Here is an 18,485-nt window from a genome sequence, read left to right as displayed (position 1 = left end):
CATTAATTATATGGTTTAAGGCCTTAAGAAGCACATGCATTTAGGTTCCAATTATTTTCTCCAATTTTAGCTTAAATTATCCCTCAAAATTATGTTTAAAAATGCGTAATTAGATATTTTAGTGTTTATAATATTATAATATAATACATTTTGAAAAAAAAAATCTTAAATCCAAAATCCGGTGTATGGGGGTGTGAATTTACAACATGGTATCAGAGCAATTCGATCCAGTTTGACATGACCTCCACTCCACTTGTTAGGTCTGGCATAACCCAACCAGTTGGACATAACCTCTACTCCACTTGTTGGGTCTGCCATAACCCAGCCCCCGCAGTTGTAACAACTGAGCCTTTCTGTTGGGCTCAGTTAGTCTTGGGACTGGGCTTGAGTTTTGCAAGGCACATTGTGTTGTGGTCTGTGAGAATGCGATGTCGTTTTGTGTTAGGGTTCCTTTTAGCCCTTGCAAGGGTGTGGAGTAGTATCGAATAATCATATGTTCTGTAGAACTTTTGGAGACCCAACCACTCTCAAAGTTGGCTACCTTGGAGATTAGGCCAGTCTCGAATTTGGCTAGGTTATTTGCTGTGCTGTTTGAACTATCTATCCTTGTATTACTTGTGTGGGGGCTTGGCTTTTTCCTAGGTTTGAGTGAGTTGGACCTAGTCCACTTGTTTGGATCTAAGGAGAAACAAAGTCGTGCGGACCCGATGTATCAACGGGAACCGGACAACCCAAAGCGGACAATATTGTTGGTGTGTATGAGGTGTGGATTTACAACAATTTTTGAATTAAAGGTTTAGGACAGTGATTTTTTTTCAGTTTCTGTCTGAAATCGAAAGAACCTAATATTTTTTTCCTAAATTTTTTTAATTATTTGTTATAAATATTTATGTCAGAAGTCCTTGGGCCTTGTTTACCCTAAAACTCTTTGAAGCTCTAGGCCCATGAAACCTTTATCTGGGCTGTATCTTACCTGCATGGCTGTACCAGCTGTCCTTCAGGGCTTATAAAACATGTCGGTAGGGGTGATCCAGGCCCGTGTAAATCTTTTAGGACTTAGGACATTTGTAATGGTTTAGGGGGAAATGTTCCCAACAAAATTAATCTTGGGTTCCAACTCTATTACACAAAAAGTCAAGTCAAACACATATTCTAATACAGTCACATCAGCAAAACATAAATTTCTATGCACTTTCTCTTCCCACACACTTTCTCTTTCCACCCAACCTAACAACATTCCATTCCTCCATATTATCCACAACAAAACTACACCAAAACACCAAATATCAATACATCCACATCAGCAAAACACTTCTCCCAATACAGTCATATAAGCAAAACACAAGTTTTACAATACAACCACATCAACAAAATACAACATCTTTGTTGGTCCAATAATTGTCTATCATTGCAAGTGCCCTAGGGTTTGTGGGAAAACTTTAGTCACACCCCACCTTTTACTAAAGACACCCCAATTTGAGTTGACCATCCCTTGTAAAACTGAGTTGACGGGGTGTCTTTAGTAAAAAGTGGGGTGTGACTAAAGTTTTCCGGGTTTGTGACCTCAGTTCCTTTGTTCTTCGCGGCCTCGTAAAATATGTTTTTGGGCCGATCCAGATCCGCGTAACTAGAGGTTTAGGGCTTCGGGTTCGAAACTCCAGATCCTTCGCTCTCCTTGTGCAGGCCATTAAACCCCACGAACACGAAACCCCTCCTTCCCTCCAGGCTTCTTCAGTCCTTAATTCACTTGGTAACGCATGTACTTGCAGAAACACATAAGACCCCAGTAGCTGCGGAATTATCGAACCATGAGTAGCTGGAAGAGTCTGCTTTTGCGGATCGGTGACCAGTGCCCCGAGTATGGCACCAGCTCCGAAGTTAAAGACCACATTGTGCGTGCCACTCTCTATCACGATATATGCGCGCATATGAATATTTACAGAGCCGCGAATTGTGGTATTGATTTTGAATTTGCAGGAAACATGCTTATCGGCTCTTCGGCGGGAATTGGAACACTCTCGTGATGATATTTTGACGGTAATATTCTTCTCTATTTTGTGTCTTTCGATTTCTTAATTTCCCTTATTTGGCTCAGGAACGATATCATACTCTTTGTAGTTTTATTTATTAAAATCTGACATAATTGTTGATTTGAGAACAAGAAGAAATAAGCAGTGTTTTTTTGTTTATCCAGGTAATAATTTCAAGTTCACCCTATATTTTGCTTAACATGTTCATTCCCTTAGTTGGTGGAAAAGAAATAGGGAATTTCTGGATTTTATGTTACCATGATGTGATTCCCAAAAAGCTAAGCAGTTTGTAGCAGCGGGTGTGCTTGTAGGAAATTGTGGAGTGCGAATGTAGATACTAGATAGAGAGGGAGGCGGAAGAACTTGAGCAAAAAAGTTGTTATTCAGGGGAGATGTATGACTACCCTTGGGTCTGGTTATCGCTACATAACATTTGAAATCTTTTTGTTGAATAATCTGATTAATTTAGTAGCACTTATCAGTTATCTGTTCCCCGTGACTTGATAGTCTGTTAATAGCAATGAAACAAAATAAATAATCATATTCACCTATTTTCTCTCATATTTATTGTAAAAAAAAAAAACTTGCCTCAAATAATCGCAGGTTAGATTTTGAACATTTAGGTGGATAATAGCTTGATTTCTTGGTAAGGCCAAATTCTGGATGTAACTTATTTGTTTAGGTGGATAATACATAGTGATTCTGTGTTGAGTTCAAGTAATTCTTATGTCTATTAGTTATGAGCCTGCTTTCTCAAGTTTTGTTGAAGTCCAATAAAACTTAAGTATATTTTGTGTTTATGGCTATATATTTGTGAAGGAGTAAACGCTAGCTAATAGTTTTTCTATAACCCTTATCTGCTGTTAATTCCGGAAATCACTCAACGGGCCGGGATCACTAACAAATACTAATCTAGCCTGTTATGTATGCACTTTAGTTCATGTATTTACTTTACTTTTTTTTTCTTCTTATCCTGACAGTATGTTCTCCAATGCGCTGAGCAGATACCTCACAAAATTCCTTCATATGGGACAGTGGTATGGTACTTTTATGTCTTTCTTACGGCATGTCATCGTTTCAAGGCAATGTGATACACTTGTTCTGCTTTGTCTTTCTAAGCTACAACCTACAAATATTGACTTGCAGTCATATTAATATATGTGGTATGCTGACAGTACTTAGAAGATACATGAGCAACCTTAGAGAGCTTTGCACTTGTATTGAAATTTATCTGGAAAGAAACTGAGAAGGCATTTTTTCTGCCTTAACTTTTGATGCATGTCAGTCAAGTTTGTCCAAAGTGTTTTGGATATTTCTTTTGGCAAATTTACTGAAGGCGAATTTATCTTCAATTTTTATGAAGATGACACTTCTGGCAATTGTTATGTATCTCTCTCTTTTCTCTTTCTCAGGTTGGCTTATTGAATTTGGAGAGTGAGGACTTTGTTAAAAAGTTGGTGGAGAGTACTCAAACTGCTTTTCAGGTGGGTAAGTCCTGTTCTTGCATAGATCGTTGGGACATTTACCTTAGTCCATATTTTACATTTAGTGTTGAACTGATGTGACATAGATCTAAACCTTGATGCTGTTTCGTTAAATTTTCTGTTGATTGCTCAACTGGGATAGTGATTCGATTTCTGCCCTAAGGTAGGATGGTGAGGAGCTTGACCACTTGTACTAGTTGTGTTCCTCAGAAGAAGCTGGGAAAATGTATATAGTTTTACCTTGGTCAAAATATTTGGTTTCAAAGTTGATACCATTGAAAGTGGATTGTTTTCTCCTTGTCTCATGTTTCTAACTTACTATAGACAATGAAATCATATTTCTTGTTTGGAAGTACTGGATTCGCCATTCTGGAAACTCCCCCTCATGAGGTTTTCGCTTTTGGGAGATGCTTTAAAACTGGCTTGAACCAATTACTGTTGAGCTTGGAGGATACATTTGATTATACTGATTCTTCTTGTAAGGGCATGATAGCACCAAAGATCTCAACCTTGCCTGGAATCATTATGTTTAAACATTAATTCTTGGGAAGCAATATTTTCACGTTCATCTCTAGTGAGATACAGGTAAATAAACGGCATCCAGTATCTGAAAGTTCTGGTAGTAAGAGTCTTAAGAGATTTTTGGGTCCCCTTTTAAGTTGAGAGTATTGTTGGACTTTTCTTTTCCTTGCGTGAGAGGCAGGAAATGCTACTTTTGCACACATGTATATGATCATTGGTCTTTGAATAACGCTTTTCATGACTAAGTAACTCTTAATTGCATGATTCAGCGGTCATAATATCATATGATTCATGTTGCTATCTTGAATGATTCTGTAACTATCTGGATCCAACCAACCCGGGGTCTATCATCCCTGATAGTTGTTTTTTTGGTGAAGTGGAACCCACCCAGCTGTCCATTGGACAACTGACTGGTAAACCCCGGGCCACATGCAAGACCCCGTAACCCCCATGGACTAGTTGAAACCTGGGTTGAGGCCCAGTGCGGGAAGATAATGCATGGTGACATTGGCACACATTGGGTTGTGCAATAGCTCATCTCACAAATTGAGATAGTGGAAACACCAATGGGACTAGAACTCGCGACCTCCCGCTTGCGCTAAGAGTTACCGCGGTCAAGCCCACCATCTTAGTCAACGACCCGTTGTTCCCTGATACCGGTTGCAACACCTTTTTTATTTCCTTTTTTCCCTTTCCAAAAAAGTAATCTAAATGTGGTCACACCCTTGTTTGGAATTTGGATTATATCATTCTGTGTCAATATGTTTGATTTTGGGCTAAGCTAGGGTTGTATTTGATATTTTATACAATTTATTGTTTGGTGAAATTGGTTACACCAAAGAAAGGAAGGTTTATGATAATTGACAAAAATTAAGTGTGGTGGTGATGTCCGTCGAGGGAAGAAAAAAACATTGGTACATGTTGCCACGAAAGTGACTAATAAATTGTTAGTCTAAACAGCTGTCCAAGCCTAGACCTCCTTGCCCTGAGTTGCGCCTTTTAAAAGTACTGGAAAGAAGTAGTTAACTCGTTTATAGTATGGTATGTCTTGTGAAATATTCTGGAATTTGTGGTTTGGAAGCCTTCCCAATTCATGACTTATGTCTAGGATGGTGATCTACTTCATTAAAATGAAAGAAGCAAATAATGTATGTTATATATATTATTGGTTACTCTTTTTTGTTGTTTTGGATTTAATTGGCAATCTGGCACCATTCTTCCCACATAATTTTCTTGTATCCCTCCCTTCCCCTTCTCTCTCAGCCATATGCTCACTCTCTTTTTAGTGAGCTTTTCAGGGTGCCTTGGATTCTGGAAATAGTGACAAGATTCGTATCTTGATGCGGTTTTTGACTGTTATGGTATGTATAGTGTTATTACCATTATATAATTTTGAATTTTGTCTTATAATGCAGTGTTTGGCCTTGGGAAGGAAAATGAATTCTGTAATTTTCTATCATGAAAATGCTTGATTATTTCCAGTCTTTCTAATATACTCTATGAAAGCAATAACGTATATAGTTTTTTTGTACTTTTGAATATGCATAAAATAGTTCAGAAATTGATCGCAAAATCATTCAAATGGAATTGCGGAGTGAAAAATTAGTTGACATGGTGCCCTAATAAACATATTGTTTTTTAAGTTCATTTTTGTTTCATGCACCTTTACCTCCTTAGACGCATAATTTACCCTCTCCTGTGTTGCATGTAATAGAGCACGCAAGTTTTGAAACCTCAACATTGACCAATTTTCAGCTGGTTTCTTAATTCATTGTTTTGCATCCTTTTCTTTCAGTGAATAGCAGGTGTAGGGCATTGATGTATTCTTTTGTTTTATAGATGTGCAGTAAAATCTTGCAACCTGGTTCTCTGGTGATTGTGTTTGAAACACTACTATCTTCTGCTGCTACAACAGTGGATGAGGAGAAAGGAAATCCCTGCTGGCAACCAAGAGCTGACTTTTATGTTGCTTGTATTTTATCATGTCTTCCATGGGGTGGATTAGAATTGTTCGAGGTAATACTGATTATAGTTGATTAAGATAATACTTCATTAATTTTGATGTATTAGCTATTGCAAATCAAGTGATATAATTGTTAATAAGATCAGACATCTCACGCATTATTTTGGTGTCGCGAAATCAAATCCATTTGAGAACTCAAACTTCTCGATTTTGGTGGATGTGACCCAACCGTGACTATGTGTGGAACTTGTTTGGTTAATTAAGAAGTGCTGCTTGTTACGATTTTTCTCGTGTTGCCCTACATGTAGTCGTGTAGACAGGTGTACGTGGGAGTGGATTTTCTTGCTGATGATCTTGTTTGTGACTTCCTCTACTCTGCTTTGCCTACTGGAGACACAGTTCTAGGGGTCTTTTGTTTTCCAATGCCGGAATTACATTTTTTTGATAATACTATCATCAGTGTTATGCTCTTTATGATTACTCTGGGCTTCCTTGATATTGCTCACTCTGGTGGATTATGAAATAATAGGATCCCTAGGAACCTTTTCTTAATTAATCATGAAACTTATATTACTTTTGCATGTCTACATGTACTTCAAGTAATGTGTTTAGGGTTTTGATTCTTCTAGATGACTGGCTCACGATTTATTGACTCTAGAAAAGGTAAACTTTTATGGTAGCATAGCTTAGCCCTTACACTATAAGATCTACTCTTGTGGCTTTGAATATAGGGCTATGTGGGTGGAATATTTCCATCCGTTGAATCATTTTGGCCTTTTGCTGAAACTGAATGAAATATCCGTTGTTAGCTTAATTCCTCCCTCCCTCCCTCCCTGCTAATTGAAATAACCTCAATGCAGCAAGTTCCTGAGGAGATTGAGAGAGTAATGGTTGGCGTAGAAGCCTATTTGAGCATTAGGAGGCACGTCTCTGATGCTGGTTTATCGTTTTTTGAAGATGGTGATGAAACTGGAAACGATGTTGTCGAAAAGGTATTGTTTTTCCGTGGTATATTTCTCTTGTAATATTCGTTGCTTGCATAGATATTGACCTTTAGCTGTCGTATAATTATGAATACTATAGCATTCATTATTCGACAAGGATTGATTTTTCTGGCACAAACTTGAAAGATGCATGATTGATTAAAACGTTGGCTTCTTTAACAAGTTCACCACCTATTTCCCTCTTTAATACCTACTTCTTCAATGCCAGGATTTCTTGGAAGATTTATGGAGTCGGATACAAGTTCTATCGAACAATGGGTGGAAAGTTGACAGTGGTAATCTTACCTTTTTGCCTTGTGATATATATTCTCTTTTGTTAAGAGATTCATGTTCAAGATGGGTAAAGATAAACAACTCCCGTGCACAAGGTTTCCGCTTTGGTCGGGGTTGGGGACATGTAGGAAGTAGGATGTACGTAGACCTTACCCCCACATAATATGTGGAGAGGCTGTTTCCAATAATTGAACCTGTGATTTCCAGGTTGCACTACACCCTGCAACTCTACCACTGGGCCACATGTTTGCCTATGTTTATGTTCAAGATACTCGTAAAATATATAATGTGTTTGTTTGTCTTATTATATTTTTATATTGTGCCGCTTTTAGTTATATCCAAGTTATATTTTTATACTGCATATATATATATATATATATGTATGTATGTATGTATGGATATATGTTTGGTCATTGCGTGATTATACTAATTGATACTGGTAGTTTATGACTATTGCCAGTATCTGGGGTTTTTTTCTGCAAGGGTGGTACAAGACTGCCCTACCTTGGAGAGGTTCAATGTCCATAAAAATGTTTGGATGATGTTATGATAGGCATATTTTTGTGACAATGTTATATAGCTTCCACTTTATATACATTATCACGGCTTAATCTACTGTCCATATATTCCATTGCCAGTTCCAAGACCTCACCTTTCATTTGAAGCTCAACTGGTCGCTGGAAAGTCACATGAGCTTGGGCCTATCAGCTGTCCAGAGCAGCCACATCTGCCCTCTCAATTTTCTGCAACAATTTATGGTCAACAAAAGCATGAGGCAGAGTTGAAGTATCCTCTAAGGATACACAGGCTAAATATATTTCCTGCAAGTAAAACTGAGGTACCTTAGTACATCCCTAATTACGTGTCTTTGGACATATATGGTCACACTCATATTTGTTGATTGAAACCTCTTGCTCTTTGTTTTCTTTTTTTTTTTAGTGAAATCGGACTTTTATAGCAAGGCACCAATGGGGTGCCATGCTGCTCTTTGTTTTCTTTATATGTCTGGTGTGGACCTCAAAAGTTGTATACAACATCGATTGTTGATATATGAAGATTGCTATCATTGTCAAGTTCATGTGTTCAGATCTCAGAGGCTCTTTCCTTTTCCTGTTTGTTGGACATGATATTGGTAATCCAGCTTTAGGAAGATAAATGACCGCTTTAAAATAATAAATGGTCAATTTATATATTTTTTCATCTCTTTAGTCTGTTAATTAAAAGCTTTATTTGTAAAAATAAAAAGTAAAACGGGATGAAGTTTTAAAAAGAAACCCTGTGTGATGAGCTGGATTTGCACACTTTCAATATTTCAGGCTTGTGCTGTTTACGTGTTTAGATACCTGGCTGTCTGGCATCACCATTCATGAGAATAGAATAGGTGCCTGCATCTTTGGTGTGTTGCATTCAATATGAAGAAAGAAGAATATGGGAGAATTGATTGATTGGAGACTGATATGATATGCAGGCTGTTTAGATGTGTTGTCTTAGTCTATTATAACTTTATAAGGGTCTGAATCTTTGACATTCCAAAACATATGGTTAATATGTGAGAGTCTGGTAGGATTTTAGCCTTTGCTTTTGAACTGCAATGCCAAACTTGTTATTCTTGAATGCGTTTCCACTTTTTGTACGACTTAAGCTTTATACTTACCTTGTTATCATTTAAATTCGTGTCTCCACCAACTTCCCCTTCTTGATGTAGTGGCTTCCTCGTTACTCCTTACTGTTTCAGGACATTTCTATTCATTCTGTTGGGGGAAATTAGAGTTTTTCCACTAAAAATTTAAAGATTTATGGTTAAATCAAACTTGTTAATACCTTTATGATAATTTCATTATTCATTTTGCTATAAACCAGTATGTGTGTATCTGTATTTGGCAATTTGTTGCATTTCATTTTAATCATATATTATGTTTTATGGCAGGATCTTCAGCCTATAGATCGCTTCATCATTGAAGAGTATCTGCTGGATGTTCTGCTGTTCTTCAATGGCTGGTTTGTGAAACAATATTGACCTATGCTTATGATTGTTTTTGTTCTGTTGTTTGTTCAATTGGTGTCTTTAGAGTTGGAAAGAGACATCGTAGTTTTGTTTTTGTGAATTCATGCAGCTGACCCAACACATTGTTTGAGATAAAGTAAGTTTTTTTATGATTATGATCTTAGTTTTGTCTCTTCTAGTTGTTACCCTGCAAGAAGCGCTCATGGCGTTAGACAAAGAAAACATAGCTGCAAATGGAACGAATCTCTTCTCATGGAAAATAAGACACAATAGAATATCTTATGCTTGCGCATTAGCTTTCTCACTCGAAAAAGTGCCAATAGGCAGCAACCTAAATGGATAATGTTTCCACATGGTATACCACATTGGTATACCATGGGATTTAGGTTAAAATGTCATTTCTAATATTATTTTCTTATTGATTTTATTTTCTGTTCTTGAATATTTTTGTGCATCAATTAGTTTCTTGGGACATGCATAGAGCACTATGAAATACTTAAACCATTGCTTCGACATATCCCTTACAACATCGTGATCATGTCTTCTAGTCCTCTGTTATCATGGTTAACTGGCTTATTTTGGGGTTGAGAATCTCATATGAATTTCTTCGACAGTATTAGGTTATCTGTCATAATCATTTGTGCACCTTCTTGGAGCTGTTTCAATTTACTCTTTTCCTTTGAAGAAAAATTGCTCTTAGATTTGATGTCAATTTTTTCTGTATATTGTTCATGCAAAGCTAGTCGAAAGGAATGTGCTTCATTCATGGTCAGTTTACCTGTGCCGTTCCGCTATGAGTATCTTATGGCAGAGACAATATTCTCTCAGGTAGTGCTTTGTTATTATCAGGATTGCTGTCTGTGATTGAATGAGAGATGAACTCAGAAATTCATGGTTATTGCAATGACCTCATTTAGTACAATACATCTTGGCTTTAGATTTAGATATTTGATGGGTTAAGTTGTTTGCTCAGACAACCATGCATTTTGGGATAAATACTCTCTTTGGACCGTAGTACCATGCATGGTTATAGAAATTGGTTGATGTGTACTGTACTTCTGCCATATTGAAGCTCTTTCATGAGTAGGCTTGTAATTTGTAAACTACTAGTCTTATCTCGGTGGTAATGCTGAAGAGTTGTTACCCAGTCAATGTAGAACATGATAAAATGATCATCGTTCATTGCATAGACAAGCATATAGGAGTAGGGTGTTTTCTCAAAAGAGTAAAAAATACGGATGAAAGATTCCTAAAACATAGGAATATTTTATTTTTATGTTTTTTAATCATTATTACCTTGGGAATCGTAGAGGACGCTTGGAGTTGGACAAAAGCGTAGCTCTTGTTTTGAAGATTTCTGTCTTTTCTGGATGCATGCTAATTTTTCTACTCTTGATGAACATAGCTTAAGTATTTACGTTTATGGTAATCAGACTTATTTTACATTAGCATCTATCCTGTAAAAATGACCTTTTGACTTTGTTATTGCAGTTACTTCTGCTACCACACCCGCCATTCAAGCCAATATATTACACCTTGGTTATTATGGATCTCTGCAAGGTGACATGGAAGCTATTAGATTCCTCATTTTGGATTTCTGTACAAGTTTTTTCAGGCACTTGAATATAATTCACAAGCATAATCAGTTTAGAAATTGATTACAGTTTAGCGTAGTCATAAGCGTTCTAAATGTGAGTTTTCATTTGTAGGCTCTTCCTGGTGCCTTTCCCGCAGTGGTAGCTGGAGCAGTTCGTTCTCTTTTTGAGAAAATGGCCGACATAGATATGGAGTGTCAGACAAGACTTGTCCTTTGGTTTTCCCACCATCTGTAAGTGTTGACTTTAAAACTTTGTAACATTCACTCGTTTTCATTCAAAGAGATCAATAAAAGTACCGAGTAATCCTGATTCCTTCAAATACTGTTGCTTATGAACTTTTTTCGCCCCGGCTTTTTGACCAGTCTTATAATATCTGATTATGAAACTTTATGGTGGAAAAAAAAAATTTAGGTGGGAAAAGCTGATAAGGATACCGCCATATTGAAATGTTGATGATTGACTAATTGTCATTAAGTGGAGAAGTTAGTTTCTAGAATAGTTTACAATAAAATTTCCCAACTTAATCGAGCAAACACTGTTGAATTTGCATAATATGTGCAAATGTGACTAGTTGGCCTTGCTAGATGAGGTGGAAGTTTTACCTCATTTTGTCAAGGTCCTTTGAGAAATCATTTGGCTTCAAATATATGTAGAAGTTATAGCGAGAGCTAATGAGCTAAAGTAGTGATGGAGTTGAAAATATTTATTTGATATATATAGACTAGAAGTTTCTAAAATGCTCCACGATGAGACAAGTTAAGCAAAGTGCATGAAAATCTCCATAAATTTTGGAGAACAAAAGAAAATGGAGTAACTTTTTGAACTCTTCAATGTTTAAATGCAATTTTGGAAAATAATTATCTGCCTATGCCCTCCATTATTTAAATGGATTCTGAGTTTACAAAATTACCTTATCTTTATGTTGGAGTATTATTTAGTAATGAATTTCTGACTTTGCAGATCTAATTTTCAGTTCATCTGGCCATGGGAAGAATGGGCTTTTGTCTTAGACCTTCCAAAATGGGCTCCACAAAGGGTTTTTGTTCAAGAGGTTTTGGAGAGAGAAGTTCGTCTATCATACTGGGACAAAATTAAGCAGGTAATAGTTGATGCTGAAGCCTCTTTTTATCTTTGAGCAAGATTGCCAAAAGGTTATCATTTTCTGCATGTTTAAAATTTAGCAAGATTTTGGTACCTGTTATGCACTCAACTTTATCTGAGTGATGCTGATTAAAATTTAGTAGGTGGTATATATAGACTCATCCTCTCCCCTCTAATATGAAAATAATACAAGGTAAAGTCAAAAACACAATCATGACTAACATGTTATTATTTCACTTGATTTTATAATTTTGGCCTTCCACTGACTTTTTGCTTCCTTTGTGATAAATGTCCACACAGAGCATTGAGAATGCACCTGCTTTGGAAGAGCTGCTTCCCCCAAGGGGTGGTCCAAATTTCAGTTATAGTGTCGAAGACGGTAGAGAAAGAACTGAAGAACATGCACTCTCTGCAGAACTTAGCAGCAAGGTGAAAGGAAGGCAAACTGCCCGTGACATAATTTCTTGGGTTGAAGAAAGTGTATTTCCTGTTCATGGTTTTGAAACTACCCTGAAAGTGGTTGTACAAACTCTCCTTGATATTGGATCAAAAAGTTTCACCCATTTGATCACTATATTGGAGAGATATGGCCAAGTCATTGCAAGGATCTGTCCTGATCATGATAAGCAGGTGATGCTCATAGTTGAAGTGAGTTCTTATTGGAAGAATAATACCCAAATGACAGCTATAGCCATTGATAGAATGATGGGTTATCGCCTTATATCCAATTTAGCTATTGTGAGATGGGTCTTCTCTCCTTTAAACATTGAGCAGTTCCATACATCAGATCGCCCTTGGGAGGTACATCAGCACATTTCCTTTCTTTTTTGGTTTCTAACAAAGATGCTCGACAATTATTTTGGTTTCAGAACATTTAGTTGGTACTCTCAAATACATGACAAATTCTTCTAGTTAGGGAAGAAGTAAGTGGATGTCTTCTTTTGAGAACTCTACATCCCATCTAATTCAAGAATCACATAGAAAATACATCTTGAATTCTTTCAAGGAGATTGGGAGATGAGAATTTTGCTTTAATGTGTTACTTTGTATGTCGTAATGACTTGTTTATCAGCATTTTTGAGAATCTTGCCCAAGTTGCATTGCCGGCCGTGCCATCTTTTCTAATAAAAAATTTCCATTGGTAATAAAATAAAAATCAAAAGAGATGAGAGTTCCATAGAGGTGTAAGAGAGGAGAAAAATAGGGAGTGATGTATTATTGCATCATGAAGAGTGGACAGAGAGATAGAAACAGCGATGGCGGACATATTAACGATAGAGAGACATTAAGAGGCTGCAGAAAGCAGATACGGCAGCTGGATAGAGTGAAGAGGATGTCTATGTAAATAAAAAAGGAGAGCATTTGCCCACGGGGGGTTAAGTGTTATATGGGGATTAAAGTTGATGGATGGGGTCAAGTATACCAAATGCTAAATTTCGCTGTCTAATAGTTTGGTTTGCAGGCTCTGGATGGGGTCAAGTATACTGAATGCTAAATCTCGCTGTCTAATAGTTTGGTTTGCAGGCTCTGTAAAGTTTTCAATCTCAAATACCAAACTGGAACTTGATGAAAAACATAACTGTAGCAAACCAAATAAATATAAAAATCTGCCTGGGAAAGCCAAATTGATTCTTTGCGGCATAGTTATTTAGTTTAGTCCAGTTTGTGCACGCCCGTACTCGTTGGTTTTGCAGCTAGGACATTTAAATGGCCTCTTACATTTAGCACAAGAAAGATTGTTACATCTTTTTCCAAAATTGATTCCTTTTTTTTCATAAGCCATATGATTAATTTATTGAAAATGTGATGAGTTTTCATCCTAGGACAAAGGATTCTTCTCAACAGCCTTGCTATACAAGAGGCAAATATCTAATCCAAAATTGATCATGTTGGCATTTACTATGGCTCTTGCCCCAGCCTACAACAAAACCAAAAATTAGTTTGATCGATTTACTTTTGATTGAACCCTGGGGATTTCGTTCCTATGCCCAGTTTATCTGTGCTCATCTCTTTTTATACATGTGCCTATCCCAAAAATTAGTTTATCTCTCGCTTGCTCTTTTTATATGTGTGTGTGGATACATGTGTTTATTATCTTTTGCTTTCAATCTACAGGTCCTAAGAAATGCTGTTAGCAAGACATATAATCGTATCTCTGATTTAAGAAGAGAGATTGTCTCTCTTAAGAAGGGTGTAATATCAGCTAAAAAAACTCTTGCAAAGGCAAAAGCGGAGCTAGATGCTGCTGAGCCTAAACTTACGCTGGTTGATGGTGAACCCACTCTTGGTGAAAACTCTGCAAGGTTGAAACGTTTAAAATCACATCATGACAGAGCAAAAGAAGAGGAGGCATCTGTTCAGGACTCTTTAGAGACCAAGGAGGCTCTTCTTGTGCGAGCTGTTGATCAAATGGAGGTAATTAATTCTGAAGATAGTTCTGGTGGTTTTTGTTATGTTACTTGTCATCGGCGTACAGTCTATTTTCTAATAAGAAAAATTACTTTCTGTTCTGTCATTCTTGGTGGTTTTGCATATCTGCATGTTCCAACAACTTTTGGTCATTGTTAAGATTAGTTACTTTGCCAATCAACCCAATGAGTTAACTTGTTGGTTTGGAGCATTTCACATCATTTATACCATATTCTAACACTCCCCCTCGCACGTGTGGACTGAGCAATTTGATACCATGTTAAAATTAGTTACTTTGTCATTCAACCCAATAAGCAATAAGTTAACTTGAATGGCAGTGTAACAAATCTTAACAGTCATGAATGGCTGGAAATGATTCCTTGGAAATATTCATTTTTCAGGAATGCTGGATATTTCTGTTAAACATATATTTTTGTTTTCATTGACTACAATTCAGCATCTGATCTTGTTTCATAATCATGTGCAGGCTTTGTTCCTCTCTTTGTTTAAAAGTTTCTCAGATGTGTTGATAGAACGCTTGCCTGATGCATCTAAAGTTGGAACATTGCAAGCATTAAAGGCTATTCATTTGGATGAAATGGCTGTTGATCTGGAAGAGTCATCAGCAATGGAGGTGGTGAATGAGAATGGAATGTCTAAGAAAAGGTTTTACCATTACTCAACTCCTCTTCTTGCCCCTTTTTTCTTGCTCTTTCCCATCTTGTTTCACATATTCATGTTATGAAATCCATGTCAGCCGTGTATTTTACTATGTTCTGTTCCCTAATATAACAGTCAGTCAAATGGTGGGAAGGCAAGCAATGGCTATGATGTGGGCGAAAAGGAACAGTGGTGTTTATCGACTTTGGGTTATGTCAAGGCTTTCTCTAGACAATATGCTTCTGAGGTAAATATGGAAATGGAGATTCTATTTTCTGCATCTTTGTCCTTGGTTTTGAAGATATTCATCGGAGTTTCGGTTTACGTCTCTCTCCATGCCACTCTGTAAATCATATAGAGGTTTGCGGAAAAATTTCTTGTAGGTGCTTGGTTGTCTTTGCTAAACATCACCATCTGTCTAAGTCATTGTAACTTTAAAATTCACCCATCTAAAGACTGCCCGATTTAAGATGACTGTGGTCTGTATAAGCCTCCTTACCACCCAAATTGGTTCTTTTGTTCCACACTTTCTGGGATCCTACATAATACTGCATGCATCCTGAAGCACGACTGGATTTTCCCAAGTTGTTTGGGTGATAATATTAACAGTTTGCTGAAAGACAATTGGCTAATCACTTACTTGGACCTTGCTGAAGCTTGCATTTGACAGGGTGGTTCTGTAGCAATCTTTACTTTTATTGTGCCCATGACGATTCAACACTTCAATCATTTGTTGAGAGGATATGGACAACTGTCTGGTTTTAAGTTTTAACCATGTTTTGCACTTTGTAGTTTCTCAAAATGCTTTCATGGGTAGAAGTAGAACACAAATGCTTTCCTGAAGCATGACTGATTTGTTATGCGCTGTCCGCTATTTGCAACTTGATTTCTAAGTGCGAGGAGTGTTCTCCAACCAACTTGGAAGTGTACATAAGCTTTGTGAAAATTGATTTCGAGCCTGCTACTAAATATACAAAATTTGATCCAGTTCCCAGTAATTAGCTCATGAGGTGGTCTTATGCTTATACTCTGTCGTCAATAGCGTCAAACATGAGAAGTATTTTATCTGTAGAGTTTTCCTAATTATATTTTCTTTCTGGACAAATATAAGCCATGATCATCTACAGGATGTTCCACATTACTTGTTCGAGACTCACGTTTGAAAACTTGTTGGCAGATATGGCCTCTCATCGAGAAGTTGGACATGGAGGCATTCACAGAAGATGCACATCCTCTTTTCCGTAATGCAGTTTACACAGGTCTGCGTCGACAAAATTAATGAGATTCAAAATAGGTTAAATATTTGTCTATTTTCGTTTATTGTTGTAACACGTTCATGGCTTTTTGAGTGCATTACCAATTTTTCCTCATCTTATTTTCCCTCCCTCTTTCCCTCATCGTCTTTCATTTGTAAATGTATTAGATGGAAACTAAACGTTGTCATCATGACTGAAAAAATCAGTGGAAGTGACCAAAAGTTTGATATTTTTGCCTTTGTCAAGATGATAGACAAACGGTACCTGGAGCCATCTATATCGCTCATGATATGGTATTATGATTTGCCACTGGATTCCTTTGTATCACTCTAGCCATGCATGCTTGATGGTACTGTAGGCTGTAGCATACCCTGCTATTATGTATGAATGTGTTATTATTATAGGTAGAATCATGGATTAAGTAAAATGGTGCTCCAACTGAGGGAAGGAATTAGGCATGAGACCTTGTCAAGGTGAAGAAGAGATGGTTCTGACTTCTGACTTCTGAATTGTTTACTACTTTACTGTCATGTCTGAACGAGGAATCGGCATCCTTAAAGAGTAACCCAGGTGTGCGAAGGTAGGCTCAAGCTAAGATTCTGCTCATGAGCGTAATGGTAAAAGCCTGCCTGACTGTGAGGCCAACTGGTCAAACAGAGACGAAAGGTGTACAGCGGATCAAAGGTGTACAGCGGATCAAAGGTGCACCGAGGATAACAGGCTGATGACTTCCAAGAGCTCTTATCAAGACGGAGTCGTTTGGCATCTCGATGTCGACTCATCACATCCTGGGGTATGTTGTCCAAACGTATATTTTGCTTTTGCTTTTGCTTTTGTTTAGATCATCCAATAGTCTGTGGATCTAATCATGATCCATGCTGCTAATTCAATTCGCGCAATGTGCTGCACGTGTCAATAAAATAAAATAAAAAATTTAGTTTTAACGAATATAAATATATAATACATAAAATTAATTAAATACAGTAATATGAATTATCATCAAATTAGTATTACCGTATTTCTGTTTATGGAATCTAAATACAATTGTCTTTGAGTAATAAAAAATAATAAATTTATTGACTACGTGGTGCTGCAATGTATGAGTTCTAGATTTTAAGTATTGTATTGTATGTAGATATAGATTTATTCTAAATGCTTAAAAGAATCATAATAAATTAATAATCAAATAAAAAGAAAGTGTGACAACTAGAGTATTAGATGGTCTATCATTTGTATAAAACATGACTAGTTGACCACATAATTAATTGTAACCTTCCAGCCCAATACCTTATGATGGACCTAGCATGATTCAGTTTCTCAGTCTTGTAACCATTTAAATTGAACTGGAAAAAAAAAAACAAACAATGATAAGTTTGAATATATTCATATTTCATGGGTCAACCAACAATGGCTCTCGTTAATGAATTGCGATGTCAACCTTGTAACAATTTTGAAACATATGTGGTAGATTCATAAATTGAAAATTAGACATGGAAAAGAAAATCAAATGGTAAATACTTGGCTGGTCTACTTAGCTTTTATGAGGGTAGGAATTTATGACTGTTGGATAGAGGGGCAAAAAAAAAAATTAGGCTCGGTTTTGGATCGAATAATAGTACGTGTTTATGAAATATTTAAAGGTCTGGACTCTAACCTAGATTGAATTTCGAACGTACTTAATTGATCAAACTAGGATTGGTTTAAATCTGGAAAAGTAAATCGGACACAACCTTAATCTGGGTTAGGGTTCGGATAGGCAAATCAGACAAAATTTATGTGTTTTGATATGGACCCAGTTTTAAATCGGATAAAAATATTATGTTTGGACCCAAATTTCGAACATATAACTTATATTCAAATTTGATTTAATCTAGATCGGATAAATTCGATCATTCGGATCGGATAGAATTTTGTCATCCCTAGTTGGATATTTTGGCTAGTGTAATTAGCTTTTATGCGATTAATTATATGTCATAAATGGGCAAAAAGAATATATAGAAGGAAACAGAAAAGACCACAAAACCGAAATCTTCACATAGATTGATAAGATCTTGGTATAATTGTTTTTATAGAATTAAATCAAAATTGGTTAATGCAAATTTTTTAAAATCATCATATTGCACATTTGCCTAGATCCGACGGTTACAAAACTAGTTTGACTGAATTTCGTCAAGAAATGT

At 36.7% G+C, this 18,485-nt stretch overlaps 1 protein-coding gene across 4 annotated transcripts; it reads left to right on the top strand.

Moving 5' to 3' along the window:
• The first annotated feature begins 1,602 nt into the window (after positions 1 to 1,602).
• Positions 1,603 to 16,534, top strand: LOC120003998 (nuclear cap-binding protein subunit 1-like). Of its 4 annotated transcripts, XR_005469420.1 has the most exons (20): positions 1,603 to 1,892; positions 1,978 to 2,037; positions 3,011 to 3,067; positions 3,443 to 3,514; positions 5,335 to 5,397; positions 5,876 to 6,052; positions 6,860 to 6,991; positions 7,212 to 7,278; positions 7,915 to 8,114; positions 9,204 to 9,274; positions 10,025 to 10,109; positions 10,773 to 10,841; positions 10,991 to 11,109; positions 11,840 to 11,978; positions 12,281 to 12,781; positions 14,096 to 14,395; positions 14,877 to 15,055; positions 15,185 to 15,296; positions 15,931 to 16,059; positions 16,227 to 16,534. XR_005469420.1 is itself a non-coding variant. In XM_038853188.1 (19 exons), exons 1-19 carry the CDS (start codon positions 1,809 to 1,811, stop codon positions 16,326 to 16,328), a joined length of 2,589 nt encoding a protein of 862 aa, XP_038709116.1. In that variant the 5' UTR covers positions 1,605 to 1,808; the 3' UTR covers positions 16,329 to 16,534. The 4 variants fall into 4 exon arrangements, 3 of the variants coding, with proteins under 3 accessions (XP_038709116.1, XP_038709117.1, XP_038709118.1); XM_038853188.1 differs by lacking the exon at positions 15,931 to 16,059 and having other exon boundaries at positions 1,605 to 1,892; XM_038853189.1 differs by lacking the exons at positions 1,603 to 1,892; positions 1,978 to 2,037; positions 15,931 to 16,059 and having other exon boundaries at positions 3,016 to 3,067; positions 3,443 to 3,518.
• Positions 16,535 to 18,485: the final 1,951 nt, after the last annotated feature.

The sequence above is a fragment of the Tripterygium wilfordii genome, chromosome 8 (assembly GCF_013401445.1).
Source record: "Tripterygium wilfordii isolate XIE 37 chromosome 8, ASM1340144v1, whole genome shotgun sequence".
In the NCBI taxonomy this organism is placed as follows: Eukaryota; Viridiplantae; Streptophyta; class Magnoliopsida; order Celastrales; family Celastraceae; genus Tripterygium; species Tripterygium wilfordii.
Note: the sequence above shows the minus strand (reverse complement) of the source record. Positions and strands in the feature narration are given on the sequence as shown.

Bases quoted from the DNA above. Each gene is read 5' to 3' on its own strand.
- LOC120003998 (XM_038853188.1), top strand. From the start codon at position 1,809: ATGAGTAGCTGGAAGAGTCTGCTTTTGCGGATCGGTGACCAGTGCCCC. The intron at 3,515-5,334 runs GTGGGTAAGTCC...TGAGCTTTTCAG, and splicing joins GTACTCAAACTGCTTTTCAG to GGTGCCTTGGATTCTGGAAA. The intron at 7,279-7,914 runs GTAATCTTACCT...TTCCATTGCCAG, and splicing joins TGGGTGGAAAGTTGACAGTG to TTCCAAGACCTCACCTTTCA.